The sequence below is a fragment of the Belonocnema kinseyi genome, chromosome 3 (assembly GCF_010883055.1).
Source record: "Belonocnema kinseyi isolate 2016_QV_RU_SX_M_011 chromosome 3, B_treatae_v1, whole genome shotgun sequence".
NCBI classification, from domain to species: domain Eukaryota; kingdom Metazoa; phylum Arthropoda; class Insecta; order Hymenoptera; family Cynipidae; genus Belonocnema; species Belonocnema kinseyi.
This window is the reverse complement of record NC_046659.1, coordinates 61,325,822-61,337,120: the sequence shown is the minus strand read 5'-3', so window position 1 is coordinate 61,337,120 and position 11,299 is coordinate 61,325,822. Positions and strand designations below refer to the sequence as shown.

The 11,299-nt window shown below is 41.2% G+C and overlaps 1 protein-coding gene across 2 annotated transcripts in view; it reads right to left on the bottom strand.

Annotated features, from left to right (window-relative positions):
- Positions 1-1,089: 1,089 nt before the first annotated feature.
- The window catches only part of LOC117168710 (larval serum protein 2-like), a 12,540-nt gene continuing 2,330 nt past the window's right edge, over positions 1,090-11,299 (bottom strand). Inside the window, exons 2-4 of one of the 2 annotated variants that reach the window (XM_033354416.1) lie at positions 1,784-2,615; positions 1,352-1,704; positions 1,090-1,195 (exon numbers count right to left, since the gene is read on the bottom strand). In XM_033354416.1, the coding sequence (XP_033210307.1) occupies positions 1,170-1,195; positions 1,352-1,704; positions 1,784-2,073 (669 nt within the window). In that variant the 5' untranslated portion in view covers positions 2,074-2,615 and the 3' untranslated portion in view covers positions 1,090-1,169. The remainder of the gene's footprint in view (positions 1,196-1,351; positions 1,705-1,783; positions 2,616-11,299) is intronic. The other variant, XM_033354415.1, reaches the window with a different exon arrangement.

The window sequence follows — 11,299 nt, the reverse complement described above, 5'->3', positions numbered from 1 at the left end:
GAATTTTATTCTAGTAGCATTGATAATTGATTATATAGGATCTTCTTAATATCATCGAGGTCTTTTGATCTGGTCTGAAGTATGTCATATTATACTTCTTACTTGATTTATAATTAATTATTTACTCAGTCGCATATCATCGCACGTTACCTGGTTACCATTTACCATCTATTAATAAGAATGGAAGGTCTAATAATTTCAATAGATATTCTAGTGAGAAACTTTTTATGTCATCATTTAAGTTTTGCGTTTGTTTATAGAGAAACTTCTGTTGAGATATTAGTTGCAGAAAATATGTTTTGTAGATTTTAAAAAAATATTATTTTTATTTAAAAATTTCTGAAAAATGGTGAACTGTTGAAAACTAAATGGAGGCTTGTCAATAGCATTATTTTCTAACCGAAAGTGGATTACGGTGTCCTTTTGCACTTATACATTATTTTGGTCAATTGGACGCGAAAAATAGGCTATCTGTGTTCACGTTTTCCAATACAAATTTTATAATTGTATACAAAAATGATTGAGTTTGTGAACAAAAGATTTTCGTAAAAGAAAGTAATATTTTCAGCCATAGTTATCGAGGAAAATAGGACAAAATTGTTTTTTATCTTACTTCGACTCATGTTCTCAACCTGAACACATTTTTGCACAATGTCAAAATTTGCATTTAATACACTTTCTTAACTTTATATTTTGTTTCAAAGGAAAATAAAAAAGTTTATTGAACGGGTGGAATGCATTACACATACTCTTTATTCTTATATATTCTCTAATTTCTAGAATAAATTGTCGTGATCAGTAATGCTATAGTAATTTTTGATACATTCGAATCTATTATTTATAAGATCATCTTACTGCTTCGAATAAAATTATAGTCATTAGTTTTGAGTTAGACAGTCGTGTTTATATCCTCAATGTTCTTGTGGAAAATAACAACATCTTTCCAATACATATTGGAAACAGTCTTATCGTAGTGCATTGGTCTGTCCAATGGGAACCCCATAGGTTTAAACTCAAAATGTTTCTCTCCATAAACAGAGATTTCTACAGTCGTGGATTTAGATTTGTCATAAGGGCTAATGTAAACTAAGAGTTTGAAAACCATTCCTTCGGGTTTACGCTTTGGCAGCATCATGCGATCAGGATATCCGTACATCTGAGAAGAATATTTATAAATTTGTCCTCCTTCGAGGGCCTGCAAAACCATATTGTAAAATTCAGTTCTTGGAACTTCATTAGAGGAAAATAGGTTTTCAAGATAAGGAGAGTGAAAATAGACAAATAGCCTAATAGTTAAAAAGCAAAAGAAGTTTTGCAACGCGAACGGGCAAATTAATTTTCATGTACTCACCCTCAACAGTCCATTTGTCCATTTCAAAGAAGTTCATCCAGTTGTCCACTATGTCAATCTCATGTCCATGAACGTCGTATTTTGGACCTAGGAAAAAACGCACCCAACCTTTTGTGGCCTTGTCGCTGTTTACGGTTAGGTGATAACTGTATGGTTTATGGTTCAATCGTTGTTGACGCGCCTTGATGAAGAGGGATTGTGCCTCATTGTGGCTGTGCATAGCGACGTCATTGCTGATCATGGATTCGAAATATTCAAAATAGGTGACCAGTTCATCCAGAACCACGGACTCAATTTTGATACCAGGGAAGACTAGTTGGTCGCGTGTGTACTTTGGAAGGTTGCTCTTGTATCTATGAAACAATTGTATCAATTACAAAATCACACTTTCATTATAATCAACGAAAAAAGGAACCTTGTTTAGATACGCACTTTAGAAAAAACCTGACGATCTTCTTGTACATTCTATAGAATCCTGGGTCTCTCATGCTAGTCATGCTAATATCAACAGCACCAAGATCTGGATGGTATTTCGATGATCTTTCATGTCCATACCCCAGAATATTCTTAGAAAGTCTGCCCATGGAATCGTAGAATCTAAGGAAGGGAGAATCCATGTTTCCTTGGATCATGTTTCCCATAGTATTTATATCCTGCATCTCATTCTCATAGAGATCGAATTTCTTTTCTTGCATCACGACTCTTCCACTGTCAATTGCCATGCTCACTCGGGATTCAATGCTGTTGATTCTCTAAACATTTTAAAAACCATCAAGTAGTGTTCAGGTCAGAATATAAAGTTTAAAGGTGCAAATGGTCATGACCTCGACGTAACTGTATTTGTGAATGTGTATGTTGGACCAAGATGGACGTTGTTGGTACGATTGTCCTGTGGGATGAACCATGCTTGGGTAATATCCAGCCACAATGGGTTTGTCCCAATCTATATATTCTACTTCATCTAAGTCGCTGGACAAACGTTCCAGATAGTAACGAGCCATAATATGTTTATGCAAGAAGTAGTATGATTATCCACGAACATCCTTGAACAAGTTGTATTTTTCGCTTTTCATCCATGGTGGGTACATTACGTTAATATAAAAGTAAAACGTATTCATGCTGATATCCTCTGTGAAATAGTTTAATTTTCACTCCATATCGTGGTCATGCGTTACGTGCCATCCTGTGTAGTTGGCGAGCAACACATAGTTTGTAGTAGTCGCTGGTTTGTTACCTACTACTGTTTAAAAAATTTGTATGAATCCTGCAATCAGTAGGGATATTTCTTTTATAAAATATAAAAGAAAGTACTAATGTATTCACTAGTCATACACGAAAATGTAAGTTTTTTAAAGTTTATGGAACTAATTAAAAGCCACAGATATAAGCGATAACTGGGCAGAGTTTTATACAATTTCTGAAATATCAAGAATAAAATATAGAGTTATTTAGACTTAATTATTAAATTTATTTCCATGATGACAAAATATTTATTTAAAAAATTAGTTTCTTTAACGTTTACTATTTTTATTAAAAAATTGGAATATTGTTTGCATATAATTGAACAAGTGATAAACGTTGGAAAAACTCATTTTGTAGTATCTAACACATTTTTTAAATGATAATTTAGATTTTATTGAAATAACTGAATAGTTAATTGCAATAGACAAAAATCTTGATTTAAGAAAAAATCGCAAAATGCTTCTAGCAAGAATCAAACCCAGACCTTTAGGTGAAAATCCGGAGAGCTTCTGTTTAATTTACGCATTGGTAACTCACGTACGACAATCCAAGATGGTGGTAACTTCAAATGACTTCACAGGTCATTAATGGACCACAATGTTGGAAGGTCCTTAATTAAATGACTAAGCGATTTGTGTACGACAATCCCAGATGCTCGTAGCCTCAAATGACTTTACAGGTTATTCATGGACCACAACTTTGGAAGGTCGTCATTCACGGTTGGACAATGATACAGTCCTGTAAGAGTATGCTTAATGGGTTTTCTTTGCGGGCTTATTTGAACGTTGTGAGGCATTCCATGCCAGTTAATAAATCCTGATTGTGACCCGTATTCTTGGTCTTATGTCATTTATTTAAATGTGTTTAACGTGTGTCTTTGAGTCGTTGTCTTCCTTGCTCAATTGTTCCTAATCTCACCCCTCTCTGTGTTGGGCTAGCAGGAGTTAAAAGAAATGAAACTAAAATCATGAGTGATAGGTAAACTAATATCCTAAAAATTTTCTTTTGATCGTTTAGGGGAGTTTAGGAAATTTATAAACGATCTGGCGCCCTTCAGGCAATTTAGTAACTCCCATTCGTTTTAAGACTTAACTAATTGGCCTAGCAATAGCCAATAGCCTGGCAGCCTAAAATTAAAGGTTAATCCATTGAAAATTAGTTGAATACTTGGCAGTTTAATTAATTACAAATTAACTGAGTGAATGTGATTCAATTGTTCGAAAATCGATTGAGTGATTGAAGTTTAAATAACTAAACAAAGAAATCTTGATTGAGTGAAAATTAATTGAAATAAATAGATAAAATTCAATTTATTGCAAAAACTAATTAAATGATGAACGTTTAATTGATTAAATGAGGAAACTTCAACCAGTCAAAAATTCAAACAATTTAAAAACTCTAATTGTTTGGATGTAAATTAATAGTATCCTATTCACTCATTGGTCAGAAATCGGGGTTTATTGAAACTTAAAGGAATCGTAGTGACATAAATGAAGTCGCAGCGATTTTGATGAGTCATCGCTGAGGTTTCACCGCACTGTTCAATCAGACGTGATAAAAGTTTGAACAGCTTGAATTTAGTAATAAGAAGAGTAATATCAACTTTTGCCGTTGCTCTCATGGGACTCACGCTCAATTATGAAAGTTTGAGCTTGCGTCGTATGACGAATTCATTATTTAATTTTAGAAGATTGAATAAAACTATTGGAAGAATTTGATTGTGCTAATTAAATAAGTAAAAGAAAATTGCGGTAGACATTTTCTGACCCTTCCTGATTAAATAAGGATGGAAAATAGCGGTAGGCATTTTCCATTATATTCAAGCAAAATGTTGGAAAATTCGGAATTTGAGGTACCTCAATCCAATGTCGGGTATCCGTTGGTCCAGCGAAGATATTAAAGAAGAAAATAAATTTTCAAAATTGACCCCGTCGAAATTTTAGCCCAATTAAGGGACACTGCGGATGCGGTCGAGGACACAGCTGAACTTTTCGAGAGGTTTAAAGAAACCACCCTCAGTCTAGTGATGAGGCCCGATTTTTGGTCAGGCGTCTCAAGCCCTAACAACGAACACCTAGCCACTAATGATCCTAAACATAGAAAAGTTGCTAATAATGTGACTAATCACCCCCATCCGCCATATTATTCGTCAGTTCCAGATAAGTATATCCCTACAGTAAGAATCGCAAATCTCATATCAAGCACTGTCACTACGACGGTTAGCGGCAGCAGCACCCTGATTTTTACCACGGTTGGGTCCAATACGAATAACATGAGTTCTAGTTATAGGTACCGAACGTCGTCGCGTGAACATGAATCCGCGTGTGAGTCACGCATCCGGGCGGCTAATCAGCCCTATGCGGCACCGAACTTTGAGGGTAATCTTCAGTATGATGTCCCAATAGAAAACACCCCTACCAAGAATTTCAGGGCTGAAAATTTTGGTGCAACCAGGACAGAAGCCATCCCACATAGGTTAGAAGCCATACCAAAAACCACAGGACCCGGGCGAGTGATGAACGCAACGGGGCATAACTTTAGTAACTGTGAACAGGGTGAATTGGATGGCTCGCGTATAAAGGGGGAGCCACCACAAGTCAGCGTGCCATCAGATAATGCAAGCGTGTCGCGTACTAGGCCGGAGCAATTCGCAGGGTATAGTTGGACCCGTGTCGCATACTAGGCCGGGTATCGCGAATACGCCCACTCATCAATGAGGTATTACAAACCCCCCAATTTCAAATAGCACCCCTATTTATGGTGCAATCGCTTCAGCAGGGGGGTGTTACCCAAATCAAGCCTTCCAACAGTTTGCTCAAAGCCCGCCGTACGAGTCGTATGGCCCGGGCACTCGGGAATTCGAAGGGGAAGGTCGCTGACTGCTATGCCATTTCTACTGGACGACCTACCGGCCGAATGGTTCAGTATGAACCGATGGGCATGGCTCACCTGCAGAATTTAAAGCCGCCTTTCGGGCCTAGTTTGGCAATATTCATTATCAGTGGAAGCTGGACGAACAGGTGGCTAAGAGATATCAAGGAAAGGATGAATTGACATCCAATTATCTCATCTGTATCCAGGGCCTATATCGAAGGTTCTCGAGGCCCGTGACTCTTTAAGAGCAAATGGATCGGGCGTATACTAACTTACGTTCCGATATTAAACGGTAGGTCAGGCGTCACGAATTCTTTGACTACAATGGATTGGCGTTTCTGGCAGCTGACGCAGAGAGAACGCTAAGTCCAATGGACAATGATAGGCAACCTACTAAGCGAGAGGAGTCATTCTTCCCTGAGTTTGCCTATACGCCAATGAAGAAAGGCTCAGGCGGAAGTGCAGTTAAAGAGGCTAACTCCGACACAGCTATTGATAAACTAGCAAGAGTCCTTTTCGACTTGGTAATGGTTCGAGATAAGAGAGACTCGGCCGGCAAAAAGGACCCATCAGCTTCGGATAAGTCGAGTAAAATAGGCAGCAATCCGAGAATAGGAAGTCAAAGTCGGACGAGCATAAAGACTTCGAAGAATCAAAAGGGTCCCCTAGGGATAGGTCTCCAGGTAGAAATCGGAAGTCCTGGATCCAGCCTAAACAGGAACCACCTTGTTTCAATTGCAATGGTGATGATCATCATTAGAAGAAGTGTCCAACTAGGTGGCGTAAGTTTTGTCATAACTGTGGCAAGGCGGATCAATTAAAAAGTACTTGTGACTCGGCATATTGCCAGGGAAATCAATAAGGGAGAGCAAAATTCGGGTCGATGCTGCTCCCTTTATACCTAAGCAGACCCAAGCTATGAGTAACAGGGCCGATTCAATCACCTATCAATGTCAACACAGCTCAGACAACCAGTCATATGGGCGGGATACACTAGACACTGCCACGGATGAGCTGTACCACCTCAATATAGAAGCATCAGGAGTTGCGAAAACTCACATCAATTCAACTTAAATCCTCGAGTTAAGGACAACTCTGGTTAATTAAATTCAAATTCTAGAGTCGATCGCGACTTCAATCAATTAAGCCAGGACTCAGAAGAATCGGAGATAAGTGAATCACAGATCGTGAACGATCTGGATGAAGGTGTTTATAATTCTGGTTCACCGTTCAGCCCTAATCTAAATAAATGTAAAGCCGCACGACCCTATATTGACGTCGTGTTAGGCGGTAAAGCATGTCTTTCATTGGTGGACACAGGATCAACGAACACTTTAATGGGAGCGAATGGGCTAGAAATTGCTAAAGCGGGTAATATTAAAATCAACTTGAGTGGGAGGGGCGCGGTCATGATGGCAAATGGTACCTTAGAGTTCATCATGGGTGTAGCTTCAATCCCCATCGGTTTGGGAGGTATGACCCGCGAGGTAGCCGTTAGAATAATACCAGACCTGGCTGACGAGCCACTCATAAAGTTTTCTTGTGGGGTGGTGGACGAAGGCGAGCCCGAGACTTGCAAAGGAATTGCCACCTTGTCGGAAGGGGAAAGGGAAGAACTCAATTTATTTCTAAATCGGCTTCCTTCGCCTCCGGAGAAACTTCCCGCGGCCAAGTTTGTCGAGCATACGATCGACACTCAGGGAAGTTCTCCAATTAGACAAAGGAACTATCGCATGTCACCAAAGGTTTCTTGCAGCTCTACTAAGTGAAGCCCAGAAACTTATTGATAATGATATTATCGAGCTCAGCTCGACATATTTCGACACTTGACCTAAATAAGGCATATCAGTAGATTCCCCTGACCAATGAGAGCAAGGTGTTCGCGCACTTGAACGACATAATAGTCGTAACTAAGTCATTCGAAGAACATCTCTATTGGTTAGAGAAAACCATCAAACGGGTTCAGGAAGCTGGGTTGACTCTCAACCCTGATAAATGCGACTTTTGTAAACTACAGGTCCAATATCTGGGTTTTGTAGTGAATCAGACTGGTCTCAACGTCGACGAGGATAAATTACGGTCAATATTGGAATGCCCTCGACCGACTAGATTACGACAAGTCCGCCGATTCATAGGAGCAGCATTTTGGTATAGACGTTTCATTTAGGGTCTATGCCAGGATTTGTGAACCTTTAACACGCTTAACTAAGAAAAATCAGGCGTTCATTTGGGGTGAAGAACAGGAGGAGGCGTTCCAGACAATCAAAAAGGCATTAATCTCACCACCAATTCTGGCGTATCGAGAATGCCTATTTGTAGTCTGGGCGATCAAGAAATTCAGGTACTTCTTGGAGGGGTATCATTTTACAGTCATTACCGACCATAGCAGCTTAAGATGGCTCTGCAACCTTCGGAACCCAACTGGTAGATTGGCTAGATGGCCACTCGATCTTTTGGAGTATGATTTCGATGTAGTGCATAGGAAGGGGGCGATGCACCATGTTCCAGACGCGCTTTCGCGGTTCTACGAGGAAGAGGAGAATCTTCAGTTGGCCATGCTGAAACCAGAGAGGTGCCGTCAGGCGGTTATAAACACTCCAACTAATTATAGAAGTTGGAAGGTAGTTGATGGTCGGTTATATCGATATCAAAACAACCCCCTACTGGAAGATATCCTGGATGACGTAGATGCCTTGGAACTGGTCATACCACATGATCAGAGAAATGAAGTGATGAGAGAGGTGCATGAAAACCCTGAACTCGGTTATATGAGCATTGAAAAGACCTTCTATAGAGCAAGTTGCGCTACTATTGTCCGGGGATGTTCAAGGACATCAGCACCTTCATTAACAGGTGTGAGACTTGTCAATTGACCAAATCGGACCAGTCAGGTCCGAAGGGGTTGATGGGTCATCGCCTAGTTCAAGAGCCGTGGGCTGTAGTGGTCACGGACGTAATGGGCCCATTCCCAAGAAGTAAGAAAGGTAATGAGTATCTGGTTGTATACCAGGACCTTTTTACTAAATGGATGGAAGTAGCCCCTCTAAAAAAGGCGAATGCAGCCAACATCAACAATACTTTTGAGGATTTAATTATTATTCGTTGGCGCACACCGGAAGTATTTCATTCGGATAGGGGCAGTGAGTACGCGAACAACGCATTGAACGAAATGGCTAGGGAATATAATATCCACCGATCGTTTAGCCCGGTATAGCATACCCAGGCGAATCCGGTTGAGAGGACTAATCGAGTCCTTAAGACTATGATAGTCTCATTCGTGAAGCAAGATCACCGGGAATGGGATGTACACTTGAAAGAATTCATGTTCGCGTATAACACGTCAGTGCACAGTACTACACGATGTACTCCGGCATTCCTAAATCCAAATATTATAACCGGGGTCGCAGAGACGTCTCATTCAGAATAGGCGACCTGGTTAAGAAACCGGCACATTTCTACTCCAGAAAGAGTCAAAAAGTCTCGAGTAAGTTGGTGAAACCATTTGAGGGCCTTACGTAGTAGTAAAGGTTTGCTCACACGGCGTTTATGAGTTAGCATCACAAGAGGGGGGTTTAAAGGGGAGATATCACGTTTCTAAGTTGTTCAAGTACGTGGACCCAGATCAACCGGAGGATGAGGAACTGACGCCGGAGGAGGTAGCGGCCTTAGATAGGGAACTTCTCGAAATCCATGACTCGGAAGGGGAAGGAGAATGGGTAGCATCGGACGAATCGGGGGAAGAAATGGTGTAGGTCGCGGAGCCTAACCGTAAACGATGGGCGGATCCAGAGGTCGACGAGGACCCGAGCCGCAAGAAACTTCGGAATCGGCCCTACTCGTCCTAATTATAAGGCAACCCAAATAGATTAAGATACATTAGCATTATATGTCAGAAAGTTCGGTAGTTAGTCAGTAGACTAGGCTTCTTTCAGGATAGTTAGAATAAGAAAATTTTAATTTCAGATGTTCCTTCAGAGAGGTTTCAGAGACGAAATGGTGGGCTGGCGCCTGGAGGACGGGCGGGCCATTGTGAGAATGGAGAGAGGGTTGCACATTTTTAAAAAGCTCGGGGAGTCGTGCCACCTTCTTGAACCGCGGTCCGAGGAGCAGCAACTCAAGTATAGGGAGTACTTGGGCGGGCTTCACGACGAAAGCGGCATCCGTCTGGAGGAGCTATACGCTCGGGGCGTGATTGACCCCGTAGAGGTTCACGCGCGGGAATCCGATTCGGAATTAAGTTCTGGGTCAGATTTGGAATCGGGGGCAAGTTCCCGGCCTGGTGGCAACGCACCTATTGAAGCAGTCGGGAGGGGGAGCAACAGCGCCTCAACACAGCCTCAACACAGGGCAGCCCAGGCGGAGGGGCCGGTGGTGCCGCCGGAAGTGGAGTCTCCCCCAGCGACAAATCCATTGCTCCATAGGGTGTGGAGAAGGCTGAAGGTGGACCCAACTTTTAGAAGGGTGCTCACCCCCTCGTATTGGGGCAAGAACGCTGCTAAGCCATGCGCCAAATGCGGATTGATGGACCATAAATATAACTACTGTCCGAGGCTCCACCCGCAATAGGCCAGGCGTGAAGCCAGGTAGGGACAGCAGTAAGCGGAAGCATGTTCACCGATTCAGGCTAGTTTATTCCTTAGTTTGTTTAGTTTTGTTTTATTATTCGGGCAGTGTTAACCCTTGAATACGATATTATAAATATTACTATATTTTTTTCTATTATCTTCTGTAAGCCATCGGGGTGGCTCAACCCCCGGATATTAAATCTCAGTATCAGTTTATGTAATCGATTGGTCCACGTTTATATTCATTCACCAGCCCTGTCCTCAGGTATTTAGTACTCAACGTTATTTAAATAAGGATTAACGAGTGCAAAAACAGTTAATGCTCTTTTCCTTTTCTATTATCTTAATAGGATGAATTGATTGGATGCTGAAATAACTAGATTAAGGTATAAATAATTAATTTACGAATAGTATTAGTAACCCACCAGTCTGGATCTCAGTGTTGGCACTTGAAGGGGGGATGGGGGGTACTTGCTCGGCCCGGTGATGCCTCATCTAAGAGGTGGGCAGTTGTGACGTGATATAATATATCACGCCCAAATTGTTTTAATTATCGCGCCCATTCGGCTTGGTTAAGGATCTAATTTATTTTTGGTGAGCCGTACCTGGTCGAGTAGACATCCTTCGGTCCTGTCATAGGACAGAATCCTCAATGGGAATGGCCTGTTGCCTTGGAAATCCTGTTGAGGCTTAGATACTGTAACGAGCCTCATAGCTGTCACTAGACTGGGGGGGGGGGGGGGGGGGGGGGGGGGGGGGGCGTAGTGAAATGAATAATAACAAATCATCACTAACTACGTCGTACTTTTTGTATTTCTGTTCACTAGATACTCTTCGGGCCGGTGGGCTTGACCACCACAATACGACACCCACACACACACACACACACAGTCGACAATTAATATCCACGACTAGGTAGTCGTGAACCAATTCTGGTCTCGGCGTCGTTAATCTCACTCTGTGTTCGACCATCGTACGGCACACCTAAGGATAATTGTGGGTCCGGATGCAATAAGGGCACATAAAATTTTTTCGTGCGAAAACGAAGTCCCCTGGAGGCTTTAGAAAAAATTTTCGAATTTTAATTTTCAAAAGATATATATGGATGTAAAATTTTGTTGCGCATCTTTTTTTCTTAAGACAAAAAGTTGTAACTTTTTTAGTATAAAAATTAAAGCCAAAAAACTTACTTTTTTGAAAAAGTTGATTTTAATCCGTTTTTCACTTCAACTCGTGCTCTGTACGTCAGTTTTTGGAATTTTTGAAT